At 45.9% G+C, this 18,156-nt stretch overlaps 1 protein-coding gene across 1 annotated transcript; it reads right to left on the bottom strand.

Moving 5' to 3' along the window:
• Nucleotides 1-29: 29 nt before the first annotated feature.
• ATP6V1E1 (ATPase H+ transporting V1 subunit E1) lies at nt 30-17,207 on the bottom strand. Its single transcript, XM_080914863.1, has 9 exons — nt 17,060-17,207; nt 12,970-13,035; nt 9,124-9,233; nt 8,365-8,431; nt 6,336-6,425; nt 5,824-5,892; nt 5,381-5,475; nt 2,453-2,540; nt 30-529 (listed from the first exon to the last, which is right to left on the bottom strand). Exons 1-9 carry the CDS (start codon nt 17,090-17,092, stop codon nt 467-469), a joined length of 681 nt encoding a protein of 226 aa, XP_080770989.1. The 5' UTR covers nt 17,093-17,207; the 3' UTR covers nt 30-466.
• Between the last annotated feature and the right edge of the window lie 949 nt (nt 17,208-18,156).

Below are 18,156 nucleotides of genomic sequence, written 5' to 3'. Positions count from 1 at the left end.
GGCGCCTTACATAAGGAACAACAACCAAATCCACATAAACCTTTTGTTTTAATAAATAAAGAATATTTGTGGCTTAGATTTTAAATCACATTTACAGATAAGGAAGACTAGACCTAAACAGTAACAGTGAAGCTAGTGTTTCTGGAGGAATGTGTGCCCCACATGCACCTTACGCCCAAAGAGCAGGGGTCAGCATGCATAACTCCCTCTAGACTAGAGCAGGAGCAGGGAAAGAATGGGTCCTTGCTGAGGGCTGCGCAGCACATCTGACCCCACCCATTCTGCTGCAAACCAGTGCACAGCTGTGGCTTCAGATGAGCTGGGGCTGGGATCTTGCCCACACAAAGTGGCCCTTCTGTTGTAGAGGGTGTCCACTGATTACCAGTATTAGAACAGAAAGAGGAAGCCACACAGATAATCTGTTTCTCCAGGAGTACAGCCATGGGTGAACTGCACCTCCTTAGGCTCAGTCCAGAAACTTCCTATTGGCATTTGCACCAAACAAGGCTCCGCGGACTTCTGGCATCATCTGTAAAGAAGTCAGTAAATAAGGATCTCAGTCAGGGAACTTGTAGACAACCTTAACCACCATGTGGGGGAAGGACATTGGAGCCAACCATATCAGACCTGTCCTACTGAGCACCGTGACAGACACTTCAGCAGTCATACTATATGGGCTTACTACTTACAAAAGGGACAGGGAAGAAAGGCCTTGTCATTACTGTACACAGTCTGGGACAGAGTGTGTGAATCCCATCCAGTCCTCTTTATGATGGAGGTGCTCCCCTCTGCTCTCACAGATCTATCCTCCCACTCTCCCCCACTGTGCTCCGGCCTCTCTCTCGGTAGCTTCTCTCCCACTCTCCCAGCCCTGCTCATGTCCAGTCTACTTCCTTCTCCCTTTGCTCTGGACTCTTGAGATGCCTCTGGCTGCTCTCATTTCTACAGTAAAAGCTGTAACCATATCATGGAGGGGTCATGTCAGTAATTTCTTTACTGTGTAGCCCAGGATGAAGCTGGCTATCCTCCTGCCTCCTAACCGTTAGGGTTACACAGGTGTGCACTGCATCTGGCCTGAAGTTTTGTCTCCTCAGGAATGGAGAGTGAGTGGGAAGGAAAAGGAGGGAGATGCCATGTCCACATGCTGTAGAGGCCAGAGGACCACCTCAAATGTTACTCCTTTGGAGCCATCCACCTTTTATTGGCCTAGGGTTTGCATGACTCAGCGAGGCTAGATGGCCAAGGAGCCCCAAAAATCCTCCTCCATCCTCTTCCCCACAGCTAGGATTATAAACATGTCACCATGCCTGAATTTATGTAATATATATATATATATATATACACACACACACACACTCCAGTCCCACCCTTACAGATCCTTCCCCCTATTGCCCTCTCCCCTTCTCCTTAGAGAACAGGAATCCCATTTGGATACCACTCCATCCTGGTATATCTAGTCCCACAAGGACTAGGCACATCCTCACCCACGGAGGCCTAACCAGGCGATCTCGGTAGGGGAAAGGGATCCAATGGCAGACCAAGACAGCCCCCACTCTGCTTGTTAGGGGACTCACACGAAGAACAAGCTACACATCTGTCCAGCTCCTGCATTCACCCTGGTTGAGGGCCCACACTCTGTGAGCCCCCATGGCCTCAGGTTAGTTGACTCTGTGGGTCTCCTTGTGATGTCCTTGACCTCTACAACCTGCTCACTCCCCAAAGACTCCCCGAGCTCTGCCAGATGTTTAGCTATGGTCTCTGCATCTGCGGATGCTGGATGAAGCTTCTCAGGAGACCTCAGACCTCAAGCTTATGAGGGAAGTACTTTACTCACTGAGCTACTTATCTGTCCAACCTGGGCTTGAAGCTTTCATCTCCACTAACAACCTATCTGTAGGACTGGTTACCACAGAAGGCTGATTAGCTCTAGATCACCTGATCTAGACACAGGGAAGTACTCTGGCTACAAGACGCTTTCATTTCAGCATGGTGCACTTTCTGGGAGACAAGGTCCCAACCTGCAGCTCAGACTGGCCTCACAGTAATCCTGCCTTGGCCTCCCCAGCAGCAAAGCTGCCACATCTGGCTAAGCTACTCTTTATTTCTATGTACTCTTTATTTTTTCTGGACAGGGTCTCTCTGTGTATCCCTGGCGGCCCTGAAACTCACTCTGTAGATCAGGCTGGCCTCAAACTCACAGAGATCCTCCACCTGCCTCTAGGCATGCACCACTACACCCAGTCAAAACTATACTTCCAAGTCAGGGACTGAGAAAGAGAAAGTAAGCTGTTGACCACCTGCCTGGAAGATGACCTGCGTTTTAGGCTGGTTTCCTTGCATTGTGTGCAAATGTGGAGACATGAAGACCAGCACCTCTGCACTCACTCTGAGAGGCCTGTGTTCTCTGGAGCAAGTGCCAGCCGACTGTAGAGTAGCCAGAGTCTGCACTCACCTGCTGGGCTATTAGGTCCAGTCGGCTTTCCAGAGTGTTGGAAACCTTTATCTTGCGATCCCCATTATAGATTTCAACTCCACCAGCTCTACAGAGAACACAGAAAGTAACAAAGTATCAGGCTTGAGAAGGTGTGCACCCATGACAAAGGTGTGCTCCCATGACATGTCCTCTACCCCCTCAGCACAAAAGACAGCCTCGGCATGTAAACTGTACAACAGGGCAACACTAATTGCACAGCCTCAGTGAGAACTCAGTACTCTCACACAAGTGATTGCTGAGCACAGTCACGGGATTACAGCATGCTGCTCGATTCTAGTCAGTCCTCCCCAGCAAGCTAGAAACCGGTTTCAATTCTCTTCGCTATGAGTCAACAGGCGGCATATAGGAGATGTGACACCTGCATGCTGCTGACAAAGACAGGACAGTAACTCAACATCCTTGACTGCCTACTGGCTGTCTCGAGCCACCCTCGCATGTCACCACACTCCTCAAAGCCTCTCTGCACTCAAGAGGCATATGCAGGTCAACTGTATTTCAAGGAACCATGGGGAACAAGATTCACCTACAAATGAAGTTCTGTCAGTTACCAAGATAAATAGACTGTCAGACAAAGGCCCAGATACTGTTTTCGACAACACCTCATTAGCTAGCCCAGGCTAGCCTGGGACTTATCATCTAAAATCCTCCTGCCTCTGTTGAGATTACAGGCACATGCCATCAGGTACAGGTTGGGAAAAGTGCTTTCCTTTGGGGTGTTTTGGTTGATGATGGCCATAGCTGCATCCTTCTTCCCCTTTCTGTGTCTACCTCTTTTTCTCTCACTAAAGATGCTCTGCTGAGGCCTGACTCCTGGTGGTGTTTTGTGGAGTAATGTGAGGATATTAGGGAGAGAATAAGTAAAACCAACCCCAGCAAGCACTGAATGTCAGCTTTCTTCTCTTTCCCTCTGAGTTTTGACAGTCTCCCTTATAGTTCAAACTGGCCTCAAACACTAATTGATCAGAGACAAGAGGCTGAGAAGCAATAAACCCTGTCCCGCCTCAGCCTCCAGAGCAAGCACACCACGGCTGATGTGTATGTACAGCTTTTTGTGGCTTTCTAACCTTCCCAGGAACCTCTGCGTCTTATGTATAACGAGATATAGTGGATGAGGAAATGTACTCTGAGAAACTGGAAAAGGAATATTAGCCACAATAAACAAATACCACTTAGCCCCAAAAAGTAAGTCTGTAATCTCTTAACTGGAATACAAAACGCAAAAGGCTCTGAAAACAATATATAATCCATTCATCCTGCAAAGAAGAAATGCCTGTCTCCTGTCATCAGGCAGAAACTAGCAGATCTTGACGTATTTATCTTACATGGTGTGGAAATTGACAATTTTTGGTTTCTTTCTTCAAACAAGGTGGAGCTGTGCTGCCCAGGCTGGCATCTGTGCAGAATGTGCATCTCTGTGTGGCTGGCCATGAACTCCTGGCAATCTCTGCTATAGCATCCTAAGTACTGTGATTACAGCAAGTGCCACCATGCCCAGCTTTCCCTGTGTCTGCCTTTGGAAATAGTGGTATACCTGGCTATAGTGGTGTCTTAGACTTGAAGATACTACAGAGGGAAGCATAGGCACCTTATCTCTCTTTGGTGCTGGGGATGGGACCCAGGATCTCACACCTGCCATGCACACCCTCAACTAGTGAGCTGCACCCCAGCCCACTTCATTGCTAGTCTGCTCTCTGGAATTCAAAATATGTCTGATGACAAGGCCTCAGGGAGGATCAGCCCCTCAGTTTCCATAGCACATCGGCACCACTGATTGCTGCCTAGACATGATCTCATTTGAATTGCTTCAGTTTAATGAAGTCAGCTGGGCACGGTGAGCCATGCCTGTGATCCCAGCCTGCTTCGAACAAAGCCAACCCAGTCCACAGAGTGAAATCCTGTCTCATCCTCTCACCACCAGAAAGACAAAAACAGAAAACCAAAACTGAAGTCAAGGCTCAGTGAGACAAAGTGTTACAACACCACTCAGTCAGACCGTGTCAGAGTAAAGCAAACCCACATCTGACTCATGATGCATGACAGCCTGGGTTCTACATGGTGTTGTAGAAGAAATGAAACAAAACCCCAAACTCCCAATCTAACTTTGATGGCCAAAGTTCTCAACCATTTCACATTTCCAAGCCTCATGTTCTTTCAATTTAGTTCAGAATTTCCCAAGATCCTGCTCTATCTTAGGTAGTGGTAGCAACGTGACATCACACAGACCGCTCTGTCAGCGATGCTAATATTCAACAACTTCTAGGATTATGTCCCACACTCCCATACAGAAAGTGCTGCCACCCTGACCTCAAGACCAGCCTGAAGTAATGAGGGAGAACCGGAGCCCTAACAGGAAACCTACACAAGTACCTGAAGAAAACAACCTCTCTCCTGCAACAGCAGCGACCTCTGTCAGGGCTGAGGACTAAACCCAGGTATGGGCTTTCCCATTGTACTGGCTGGTTTTGTGTCTGGAGCCAGGAAAAGAAAGGAGCCTCAGTTGAAGAAATGCCTCCGTGAGACCCAGCTGTAAGGCACTTTTCTCTATAGTGATTGATGGGGGAGGGCCCAAACATGGTGGGTTGTACCATCCCGGAGGTGGTGAACCTGGGTTCTACAAGAAAGCAGGCTGAGCATGCCATAAGAAGCAAATCAGTAAGCAGCACCCCTCCATGGCCTCTGTATCAGGTCCTGTCCTGACTTCCTCCAGTGATGGATTATGATTGGCCAAGTGTAGGGCAAACCATTTCCTCAGCTTGCTTTTCGGTTGTGGTGCTGCAGCAATAGAACCAACTGCCCCCCACTCTATAACAATAGATAAAATACTAAGAGGCTTAGCACCAAGGCCACTACAATAACAAGAAGCAGATTTAACAGAAAGATTCTTACATGTCCTCGGGCAGGTAGGCCTCCTGGTCAATTTGGACATCAACATCTTTTTTGGTGGCAATTTTATACATAGGAATTGCTTTTTGTACTGCAGCCTGGTGGGGGGGGGGGGACAGAAAACAATGAAACACTTTCAAATAAAAGCAAGCTTTGTTGCTAAGGTCCTAAGGGTGCCACTTCTGAGGAAAAGGGGAAAATAAAATGAGAGTCTGCACACAGGTTGGAGGCAGAGACATGAGGTCACCTGTAAAGTCAATGGGCCTGGCAACAGGACACTCCAGGGAGTCCAGGGATAGTGCCACAGAGCTCAGGTGTGAGATGTAGGCAGCAGACAGCGTGGTATCAGTGGCATGGTCGGGGTTTGGCACCTTTGGAGGCTGCCCTCCCCTTAAGCCAGCAATGACAACTACTGCTAATAATAATAATATTAACGACGGTTTTACCTTCACCAGAGGGAAGTCTTGTTTTCTGCAGCGCACAATCATTCGAGGCTCCAACAGCTGGTACAAGCCCTGTAACAAGCAATCAGAGTACAGTGGAGAACACAGCGGAGCACATGTTCGTACACTCTGCATTAACACGAGTAAGAGAAAGGGACCGTAACCCAGGAGCAAACAACTGCTTGATCTTTTCTCTTCACGCGTTAGGGATTGGACCTGAGGGTCTCCCACATGCTAAGCAAGCATTCTGCCTTTACCACCAAACTGTATCCTCAGCACTAAACATCAGGTTAAAGCCAAGTATTTTAAAGGTCAAATCAATGCAGGAAATTTAACTGCAGGCAGGTAGATTTAAGTAGTAAGAACTGTACAATCAGGAAATAGTAGTAACACCTTCAAGTCTTAGACAAGAGATGCTGCATCTTATGCAACACACCACAGACACAGGGAAGAGGAGGCTGGACTCTGGCCTGAGAACTGCAGCTGTACGTGGCAGACTAGGCCTAGGGGCCTACCTGGAGGACCAGCCCATCCAGCAGCACTTGGTACCTGGTCGTATCTTTTACCACCTTGCTGAGTCTCTGTTTTGCCTCATTTAGCAGATCCTACAAAAGGTGGAAAGAAATGTGTTACATCTATGTTGCATCCCTGTTACCCCTGAGTTACATCTACCTTACAGCTCATCCAGCTCCTGCCTTCACCTCACACCCCACTCCTGGGTTTCCCCTGAACACACAGATAATGTATGTGACTATGCCACATACACTGTGAAGTGCTGATGGGAAACACCATTCTTGTTCTTAGAGAATTCAGTTTAGATCTGCTTGGCCCAAAACCTGGAAAGATCGACAGGCCTGTAATTCCAATCCAGACAGGGAAGAAGGACTGCTGAGTGTGAACCTGCACGGTGGTTTATGCTTGCACTGCGGGGTCAGTGCAAGGATGCTCTGAGTCCAGGGCTTACCGTCACTCAGCTAATTAGAGAGCTCCAGATTTTAAGGCTACTGGCACCTTGTCTCTCAAACAGCCAGGCATAAATCCCAGCACTCAGGAGGCAGAGGCAGGTGGAGCTCAGTGAGTTCCAGGCCAGCCTGGTCTACAGAGCAAGTTCCATGACAGCCAGGGCCACATAAAAAAACCCTGTCTCAAAAAAAAAAAAAAAAAAGTTCATGCACACGCACGCACGCTCCCGCGCACACACGCGCACAAACACACACAAACACACTTCATGAAGACTGGAGAAATAAATGGCTTGGTGGTTAAGGGCTCTTCTTGCAGAGGTTTGATTTCAGCACCTTCAATGCTGTCTCCCAGCTAGCTGTCGGTAGCTCCAATTCTAGAGAGTCTGACTCCCTTTCTGGGCTCCAAAGGTATGAGATGTGCACACGATACAGACTTACATACAGGCAAAAATCCACACATTTCAGAAGAAATTCAGGAGGACAATGCATGAGAAAAATTTCCCTTTGAAATAGAATCTTTTTTTTTTTTAAAGATTTGTTTATTTATTTATGAGTACGCTAGCTGTCTTCAGACACACCAGAAGAGGGCATTTGATCCCATTACAGATGGTTGTGAGCCACCGTGTGGTTGCTGGGAATTGAACTCATGACCTCTGGAAGAGCAATCAGTGCTCTTAACCACTGAGCCATCTCTCCAGCCCTAAGACAGGATCTTAACCCTGAGGCCCAAGCTGGCTTCAAACATCCCGTTCTGCACCGTCAGGACCGCCGCTGTATGTGTGATACAGGGTCACTAAGACCCAGGCTGGCCTTTACTTAAGCAATCTTCCTGCCTCCACCTTTTCCATGCAGATGTTACAGGTGGTGCCTCGGTACTGGACGTGCAACTCTGATGCTACCATTTGTTCTCATACTAAGTATGCTGTTTGTGATACTACCCACTAAATAAAACAACAAAAACCTTTTTTTTTTCTTTTTCTTAAGACAGGGTTTCTCTGTGTAGCCCTGGCTGTCTTGGACCTAAGAGATCTACCTGCCTCTGCCTCCTGAGTGCTGGGATTAAAGGTGAACGCCACCACTGCGTAGCTGAAACAATTTTTCTGTTTAATTGAAAGCAGGCCTGGTTCTTGGTTTCACACTCAGGGCCCTGCGTTCAGCCCCACCCTCTATGGCTTGCTTCTTGCTGTTGTATGATCTGATCCTATCTTACCAGCTATTAGCTTAGCGTTCACCAAACTCAAGGCCAGACTGCTATCATGCCTGTGTCTACTGTTAATATCCAGTTCAATGATCTGCTGAACAAATGTTTTTCTCTCTAAAAAATGCTCCTAAGCCTGAGCACGGTGGTACATGCTTGTAGTCCTACACTAGGACTAGGACTAGGACTAGGACTAGAGGGTCAAGGTTTAGGCCAACGGCATATTGAGAAACTTTTCACAAATGCAAGCAAACAAAACCTACCAACCCAAGCAAACACAAAAGCAACAAAACACCCCATTATCTGTAAATGTTACCTAGTGATTCTCTATAGCGGGCAAGTGAATAAGCATTTTATAGTTTCACAACTACTAGGACTACTCACAGTGATGAGGTCATCTCTTGCTCTGAGGACTTTGAGCCTTGCTTGATTCATCAAGTTGGACATCTGACTACAAAGGAGATGGGAGAATATCAATACAGCATAAGAAACAATGACTGCAGACATACAACTTCCCACGTGAGAGCAAAGAGCCCAGGAAAGACAATAGATAACATTCAGGTGCCCAGGGAGGTGTTCCCTCAGCTGTTTTGTTCTTGAGACAAGGTCTCACGGTGTAGCTCTGGCTGGCCCGGCACTCCCAGATCTGCCTCTGCTAGGTTGCAGGAGTGACCACATGGCCAGCTCTCTCCCGTCTGTTTGCTTTGGAGAGAAGGTCTAGCTGTGGACCCTGTTGTTCTTGCCATTTGTGAACGTGTGACCCTCCTGTCTCAGACACTAGCTACCACCCCAGCTGAGGTTTCTGTTCCAGTGTTCCCACGTCTCCAGCATTCAGCATTCCAAACTTTCTCAGGGAATGCAGTCTGGGGTCCTGCACAGGGTAAGCGAGCACAGTCCCACTGAGCTACTACTCTCTGTGGCCGAGTTTCATTGACAAAGCTCACTGACAGCTGGTTGGCAGAGCATGTGGACCACACCAGGCCCTGGTTCCGATCCCCATGTGTGAGTCACTTACAATGAAGCACGCCCGTAATCCCAGTCGGGAGGGGGATGGGAGGGGGCTGCAGTTGGATCAGCAAGTTCAGGCCAGTCTGGGCTACAACACACAAGCTTCTTTAGTTTAGTGTACTATCATCTACTTACATTTTCTTCTGCTGCTCAATCTGCTTTTCTTTCTTCTCATAGTATTCCATAATCTTCAATCTTTGGGTTTGCACAAGACGACCTTTCTCAATGTTGAACTCTTCTTCTGCCTATGAAGAATTAACACATGCTAATTTATTACACTGTTAATTACATGTTAATTTATTGGCTGCTCCTTTTATTTGGAGCTTCCAGGGACCAGGAATACTTCCATGCTCTCACTTAGAACCTATGTGAAACAGAATATTTACTGTAACACTTATCCTCAAAAACTACTTGGGTGTTTTTTTGTTTGTTTTGTTCTCAATTTTTCAAGACAGCGCTTCTCTGTGTGGCCCTGGCTGTCCTGAAACCCTTATTCTGTAGACCAGGTTGGTTTCAAACTCAGACATCTACCTGCCTCTGCCTCCCAAGTGCTGGGATTAAAGTCTGTGCCACTGCATTGGTTTGTCTTTTTAAATGTATATGCCATGTGTATCCATGTGCTATGGAGGCCAGAAGAGGATACTCGATGCCCTGGGGCTAAAGTTACAGGTGGCCCCTGGCCACTGATACAGGTGCTGGGAACCAAACTCTGGTCCTATGTAACAGCAGTAATGCTCTAAACCAAGGAGCTGTCTCTCCAACCCTGACAATCTTTTTAAAGTTAGAATTTATAGATGTCATTGTTTATGAGTACTTTCTCTTCCTGGTCATCCACATGTGGGCAGTCCTCCTGGCTCTATACTCAGGTACTATGATTATCAACTACATGTTGGCTCACAACCGTCGGTAATGGGATCCTATGACCTCTTCTGGCGTGTGAAGACAGCTACAGTGTACTCATACAAAATAAACAAACCTTTAAAAAAATTTTAAATTTAAAAAAGAAAAAAGACTATAACTGAGTATGGTGGCACATGCCTTTAGTCCCCAAAGTTAGGGGCAAAGGCAGGTGGATTTCTGAGTGTGGGGCCAGCCTAGTCTACATAGTGAGTGAGATCCTGTCTCAAAGCAAAACATCGGCAACAACAACAAAAACAAACGTGAAGACAGGGATAGGTGACATGGCCTAACAGGTAAAGGTATCTGCTGCTAAATTTGACAACCGGAATTCAATCCCAAGGTAAAGGAAAAAAAAAGTTTTCTCCAATGAAGTCTGGGGTGGGCTGTGCACCCCCCACCCCCAAATCACAGGGAACAGCATTATTGGAGGTATGGCTTTCTTAAAGTAGGTGTGGCCTTGTTGGAGGAAGTGTGTTTTAGAAGCTCAAGCCAGACCAGAGGCTCACTGTCTCTTCCTGCTGCCTCCGGATTCACATGCACAGTTCTCACCTCCTTCCCCAGCACCACGCCTGTCTGCATGCTGCCACGCTTCCTGCCTCGAGGATAATGGACTAGATCTCTGAACTGTAAGCCAGCCCCATTTAAATGTCTTCCTTTATAAAAGTTGGCATGGTCACCGGTGTCTCTTCACACAGCGTTTCAGAGGGTTACTCAAACCAGACTTAAGGGAGTCTCAAGCCTGGCCTAGAGGGTCAACACAAAACAAACTGAATGGTACCTTTGGAGATGTTTTGTCTCATAATATTTTGGGCATTTTTTTTAACCTTACATGTCCTTTGCATATCTATTATCATTTAATTTGTTTTATGGGTTTTGTGTGCATAACCATGTATCTCTGTGTGTATTTCTTGTGCTTTTTCTTTCTTTTTTTTATTTAAAAAATACAATACATTCCACTTCTCGCCCTGTCGTCTCACAAGACTTTCAGAATCAAGTGATTCCTGGCCAAGAAGCAAAAGCAAAATCACCCCGTTCCTCAGTGGATTCGGATGAAAACTGGTAACAAACTCAGGTACAGTCCTAAGAGAAGACACTGGAGGAGAAGGAAGCTGGTCTGTGAGGGTTCACACAGGGCAGGACTGAGGGCTTATGCTGAACTGTGGTCATCGATCAGTCCTACCAGATGGATTTCAACAGTTTTAACCCAGAGACTTGCTCATGTCTAAATTAGGGTGTTTGTCCAGTAATAAAATTATGAACCTTTCAAACTGAAAACAACAATGCATAAGCATACGTGTACATACAGTAAGTGTAAAAATTGTTTTTAAACTTTAAGGCATCTTAATCTACCTAGAAACACAAGGTCACCTATGGTACATAAGACCCTATTTTAAAAATAAGAACAAAAGAATTATCATTTTAGGGGGCTGGAGAGTTGGCTCAGTGGTTAAGAGCACTGACTGGTCTTCCAGAGGTCCTGAGTTCAATTCCCAGCTACCACATGGTAGCTCACAACCACCTGTAATGAGATCTGATGCCCTCTTCTGGTGTGTCTGAAGACAGCTACAGTGTACTCACATACAGGAAATAAATCATCTTTAGAAAAAAAAAGAATTATGACTTTAGAAATGTTACTGATTTAATTATTCAAAGCTTAAAATAGATATTTGGACTTTCATATTCTTTTTTTTTTTTTTCTTTTCTCCTTTGAGACAGGGTTTCTCTGTGTAGCTCTGACTGTCCTGGAACTTATTCTATAGCCCAGGCTGGCCTCCAACTCAGAGATCTGCCTGCCTCTGCTTCCCGAGGACTAGGATTAAAGGCATGAGCCACCATGCCCTGCTTTTCACATTCTTTTTTAAAGAATGTGGTTATTATTTTAAATTATGAATAGGTGTGTGCTCCTGCCCATGGAGGCCAGAAACAACAGATCTCAAGCTGGAGTTGCAGCTGTGAGCTGCCCATTATGAGTGCAGAGAAGGAAATGCAGTTCTCTGGATGAGCAGTAAGTGCTCTCAGTGGCTGAGCCATCTGGCCAGCCCTTAACTACCACATTCTAAAATGAACGCTAGGAAAAGATCTAGCCATTTGGTAGAGTGCTTGCATGACTGCATTCAATCCCAGCACGGCAGACAGGGAAGATGGTCATACAACTATGGGGCCAGTCCTTGGGACGTGGGACTCAAGAACAGGAGTTCAAGGGCAGAAGTTCAAAGGCAGTTTTGACTACATTGCAGAGATAGAGACCAGCCTGGGAGAGTGAAACCCTGTCTCAGAGGGAAAACAAAGTGGGTGATCCAGGGACCCACATAGGAGAAGGAGAGAACTGACCCCAGAAAGTTATTCTCCAAGCTCCACACAGCCCCACCCCACAACAAGAATGCAGTTGGAAAAAAAAAATGTAAGTAGTACTGGACTGATGACTCAGCTGTTAAGGGCACTCGCTCTACTAGAGGACCTGGGCTCAGGTCTGAGCACCCACAATGGCTTTTACCCTCCTCTAACTCCAGTTACAGGGGACCCGACAGTCTCTGCCTCCAAGGATACTTGCATGTACATGGTGCCAATTTAAAGTCATGTAGTTTCACAAACATACACAAATAAGTAAATCTTTTTTTAAGACTTTCTTCTTTTTTAAAAGACTTATCCATTTTTATGTGCATTAATCTTTTGCCTGCATGTATGTCTGTGTGAGGGTGTGGGGTCCCCCAAAACTGGAGTTATAGACAGCTATGAGTTGTCATGTGGGTGCTGAGAAGTGAACTCAGGACCTCTGAAAGAACAGCCAGTGGTCTTAACTGCTGAGCCATCTCTCTAGCCACAAAAAGTAAATCTTAATGATAAGTATGATATATAATGAAACTATTTTCTATTTATTGTATAATAAAAACAAGACACATCTTGGACAGTGATGAAACATGCCTCTAATCCCAGCACCGAGGAGGCAGAGGCAGGCAGATCCCTGTAAGTTCCAGCCTGGTCCACATACAAAGTCAGTTCCAGGACAGCCAGGGACACAGAGAATCCTTGTGTTGAGAAAAACAACAGCAGCAGCAGCAGCAACAACAACAAAAATCTCACCTTTGCATCTATTTCTTCGGCTTTCTCATTGGCTTCTTGTTCAATGAAAGCCATCATGTGCTTAATCTAGAAGAGAAAAGACATTGTTTTAATTCAGTGAGAGAAGACAGTGATGTGTAACTTCATAGTCCTTAGGCGGTCACAAGAGGATTACCAAGCTCGGAGCCTGCCGCACTTTCCATGGTAATCAGGACCACGTGGCCAGTGCAGCCTGCAGAGGTACCAGCCTGACTGCCACTTCCCTCTGGAGCAACATCCAGAACAAACCAACAACTGAAGCCTCTTCAGATGCCACTGTTATGCCCACTCAGTTCAGTTCCTCATCTGAGGGTGTTAAATATGCCCCACCTTTTTCCTGAACCAGTCCTCCCCTGGCTAACAGGTCAGGCCCTCCACACTGCTGTTCCCAGGACACTTTGGACTTCCTCTACCAAGTACCTGAGCGTCCGGATTCTTTCTCCATTTGTCTGTGAGGTTAGGTTTTAGGTTTTTGTTTGTTTTGTTTTTACCAACTTGGCACAACAACACAAGCTAGAGTTCTTTGAAAAGGAGGAACCATAACTGAGAAAATGTCTCCCATGAGATGGGCCTGTAGGCAAACAAGCCTAAATAGTGTTTCTTAGTGATTTCATATGGGAGGGCTCAGCCTGTTTTGGGTGGTGCCTCATCTGGGCAGGTGGTCCTGGGATATCTAGAAATCATGCTGAGCAAGTCATGAGGAACAAACCCCTAGACAGTTTTTCCATGGTCTCCCCTGTCTCCAGTTCCTGCCCTGGCTTCCTCTGAGATGAATATGTGGGTGTAAGTGAAACTCCTCTCCAAGCTGCTTTTGGTCACTGTGTTTATCACAGCAATAGAAACTAGACAGAAATTAAATGTTATTTTTAAAATCTGGGCATGACAGCACATGCCTGTGACCCCTCACAGGGAACAGAGGCAGGAGAATTTGTGAACGGCCTGACTGCAGAGTGAGGCCAGTCTCAAGCACAGACACACTTCAATGAAGTGATCGGTGTTTATAAATGCTCTATGATGTGTTCAGCTTCCCTGGGTGAAACCAGTTCAAACCTGTATAACCTGCATCCTTAGCTGCGGTGGCCCTCAGCTACAGACCTGCCTTCATCGGCCTAGCCTAGAGCAGAGGCATTTATTTAAACTCAGGCAGGAGCCTGTTTACAGTCAACCAAAGAGGCTAAGAAATGAGTCAACCCTTAAGGACATTTAACTCCACCCCAGCCAGAAAAGGGAAAACCAAAAACCCAGACCTTTAAAACGCTTTTTCTCCTCTCTGCTATCCCACTATAATATTTTCTGTAGGGCTGGAGAGATGGCTCAGTGGTTAAGAGCACTGACTGCTCTTCCAGAGGTCCTGAGTTCAATTCCCAACAACCACATGGTGGCTCACAACCATCTGTCATGGGATCTGATGCTTTCTTCTGGTGTGACTGAAGATATCGACAGTGTACCCACATACATGAAACAAATCTTTAAAGAATATTTTTTTCTGTAGTCCAGTCCCTTAGAAAATCTGATATAATAAAAGACCATATTCTCTATATTTAAAAAAAAAAAAGCAAATGTTGAGTGACGGGAAGGAGTTTATGGCTCAGTGCTTGCCCACCAAATTGAGGACCTGAGCACAGCACCACCTGTCAGACATTAAACTGAAAAAAAAAATTACATTTCTTAAGCACCTACTACTATATGCTTGGCACTTGGCCTATATTCTCCTAAGAATATACTAAACAAAACACATTGTCCTTGGCCCTGGAGTGTAGCTCACTGAAAGACCACTTGTCTACTTTTCCACCAAGACCTGGGTTGGAGCCCTATCTAACCACAGGGCCAAACACGACCCTCCAACAACAACCAAAGGCCCCTGTTCTCACTTGAGAGAGTTCAGGCTATAAACGAGATTTCTTCATTACTTTCATTTCATATGGAAAAAAAAAGAATTTTCTAGAACCTGATAAACACACTACCCTGTTCCTGCACTATAGTTCTCCTGTGGAGGTCTTGGCCTCCCACATTCTAACAAGGACAAGGAAGAAGGGAACTGAGGAGAGGATGGGGTTAAAGGGGGGAGGGGCTGGGTTGTGACTGCTAAGCTAAGAGCACGTGAGGCTACTGTTCCTTTCCACTGCACCAAGATTTTCCTACGCTAAAAACCCGGGGCAAGTGATTAATGTCCCAAAGCCCAGTTTTCTGTGAAAAGGCTGTAGTTTCTTAACCTTCACCATGGATGTCACCCCTACTTCCCTTCTGTCATCAGCACAGCTCCCTTTCCCTTCCCCACCCACTGTCACAAAGAAGAAAACCACCCTATCACTCTTAACCCATATCTGGCTAAAAATAAAAAGGGAAGACATTTGTACCAAAGAGATGGAAGCATCAAAGATAAAAACACTGTTCTTCTAGGAAAATTCACAAGCCAGTTAAGGTGTTTTAGTCAGAGGATTTTCCTAGTTCTTGGAGGAAAAAAAAAAAAAAAACCCATAGACTTAGTTCTCTAAACTATGAAGACTTTAAATGAAGCTTCACACTTCCTTTCCCGAAAACTCAAGACACGGTGTGGGTGAGAAGCTGTAGTCCCAGACCTGGAGGCTGAGGCAGGAGAATAAGTGTGCTCGTCACAAGGCTAGCTAGCCAGCACTACAAAGGGAGAGTGGGCTTCAAAATACCAAGGGAAATACACCCCAAAAGGAAGAAAGGAAGGAGGGAGGGAAGGAAGAGACAAGAAAGCCCACTGGCAATGTGACTGCTAAATGCGGAGACCAGCTATCAGACAGCAATACAAGCACCTGTCCCTGTAGCACTGTCTGCACCCCGTGTCTCCCCTATCCCCGGGCTGTGCTTTACTACACTCCTTCATTTTGTCTGAATTTAGAGTCTAAAGTCAGGTTCTAAAGCCCAGCTGGCCTGAACTCATGATTCAGACTACTTCTGAACCATGTAGGTCTACACGCAACTAGAATTATAGTCCTAATAGTTAAAAAAAAGTCAATGTATAGCACACTTAAAATATTAAATAAATTTCCCCAAAATGATTATATGCACCAAAAAAATATAACCTTATGCGAGTTACATACAAATCACCAGGCATCTCGGCACTTGAGAAATAGTATAAGAATTAAGAGGCCATTGAGCAGCAATGGTGCACGCCTTTAACCCAGCAATCAGGAGACAGAGGCAGGTGGATGGATCTATGAGTTTGAAGCCAGCCTAGTCTACAGAGTGAGTTTTAGAGTTACAAAGAGAAACACTGTCTTGAAAAAGGGGAGGGGGGCTGGAAATGTGGCTCAGTGGTTACCGTTAAGAGCACTGGCTGCCTTTCCAGAGGACCCGGGGTTCAATTCTAAGCAACCACATGGTTGCTCACAACTGTCTGTAACTCTTGTTCCAGGGGATCCGAAACCCTCACTCAGACATACAAGCAAGTCAAATCACCAATGTATATTAGAAATAGACAAAGACAGAGAGCATAAAGAGGCCAAAACCATCCTCGGTTAAAAAGATTGTACACCAGCCTAGGCTGCAGGAGACCCTGACCTGAACTCATGATTTAAATACTATTTTCCATAAACTCTAGCACATTTCTGTGAATTGTAAATGCAATCAGAAAAGGCTTTCTCATTCGACAAACATTAATGTACACCTTGTTCATGGTGTTTCGAGATAAATAACCTCCATTTACACAACGAAGATCCTAAAAACGCAAGCTGCGTTTCCTTTCCTATAATATATCACGGGATAGTCCTTCAGGTTGGAAAAAAAAAACTCAAAAAAACCACTTTCAACCTCTGCATAAAACTCTGCTGGATTAAGCGTGAGAGAAGGGAGGTAGTCAGCTGCAGGCTCTGTGACGGGCAAGTGGAAGCAGAGACCAGCAGTCACGTGAGATGTGGTGCAAGGCCCTCTACCCCGGATCTGCGAACCATTCCCGCACAAACTACCCGCGCCAGAGGGTCGATGGTCTGAGGAGCTTCCCCGCAGAACCCAGGCCACCCTAAGACCTGGCTCTGCTAGAACAAACGTCAACACAGTCCCCCGGACGGTACAGCGGCTGCGCGGCACCCAACCCAGCCCTCACCTGCTTCTGTACATCTGCATCGCTGAGCGCCATGGCGAAGGCAAAGCTCGGCCGGGGAAAGCCTCGAATCTGGGATCAAAGCGACTGAGGAGCAAACCCTCCAAGAAAACCCAGGGAGCTTCAGCTTCCTCTAATTTATAAGCCCGGCTTCCGGTTCCTGCCAGGTGATCAAGCGGCGGTAGCCTTCTCAACCAATAGATCGAGAACTGTGCCCTCGGAAGTTCCGCCCTGGCCCCGCCCTTCCCCAGTCGGTCATGCGCAGACAGACTTTTTTTTTTTTTTTTTTTTTTTTTTGAAGCTGACTCGTGACTGCTCGTCAAGGACAAAATACTTCATATGAGAAGTGAGAGAACTTTAGGGATTCTCTTTCTCTCTTTCTCGTCCTTCCTTTCTTTTTCTTCTTTTTAGAGACAGGGTTTCTCTGTGTAGCCCTGGCTGTCCTGGAACTCTCACTCTGCAGACCAGGCTGGCCTCAAACTCACAAAGATGTGTCTGTCTCTGCCTCCCAGGTACAGGAATTAAAGGCATGCATCACAGTGGTAGAAGGAGGCAGAACAGGTAGTGGTGTATAACAAAACTTTTCCTGGGGAGATTCAATACACATGTCTACGTACCCCAGATAAGGTGCCTACAACAGAAGTATGGACACCAAAACTCAACTCGATGAACCAATGAGTTTTATTGGGGTTACTTACAAGAGAATGACTCAAAGACAGATGTATCACCAAAGCCTACAAGTCAAGTATTGATAATAAATCATAAGTAAACAATTATATTAAAAAGTTGGAAGCAAATTTGAAATGTATTGACATGGATATGCTTGATTATTTTTATGTAAAGAATTAAATCATGGCTGAATAGTTAATATCTAAAAATATGGCATCTAAAATGTTTTTCAGAGTTAATCCATAAGTTGGACTTTATACTGCCAATGTTGAGAATGGCCAGTTAATAAACAGGTAAATAAGGGGCAGAAGTGCTTGGCTCGTTCCAGAAGTTCTTGGAAATTCTGGTCTAATCCCACGGCCAGGTTCATTTAGTATTTTATGAAACTCAAGTTAGCAACCCAGATGGTAAATTTTAGAAAGATTCTAATA

The sequence above is a fragment of the Micromys minutus genome (assembly GCF_963924665.1).
Source record: "Micromys minutus genome assembly, chromosome: 3".
Lineage (NCBI taxonomy): Eukaryota > Metazoa > Chordata > Mammalia > Rodentia > Muridae > Micromys > Micromys minutus.
The sequence above is the reverse complement of the archived record's forward strand: the minus strand, read 5'-3'. Positions and strand labels throughout refer to the sequence as shown.

Coding starts and splice junctions, on each gene's coding strand:
- ATP6V1E1 (XM_080914863.1), bottom strand. CDS start 17,092: ATGGCGCTCAGCGATGCAGATGTACAGAAGCAG. Junction 13,036..17,059: donor ATGCAGATGTACAGAAGCAG/GTGAGGGCTGGG, acceptor TTTCTCTTCTAG/ATTAAGCACATGATGGCTTT. Junction 5,893..6,335: donor TGGATGGGCTGGTCCTCCAG/GTAGGCCCCTAG, acceptor TGCTTGTTACAG/GGCTTGTACCAGCTGTTGGA.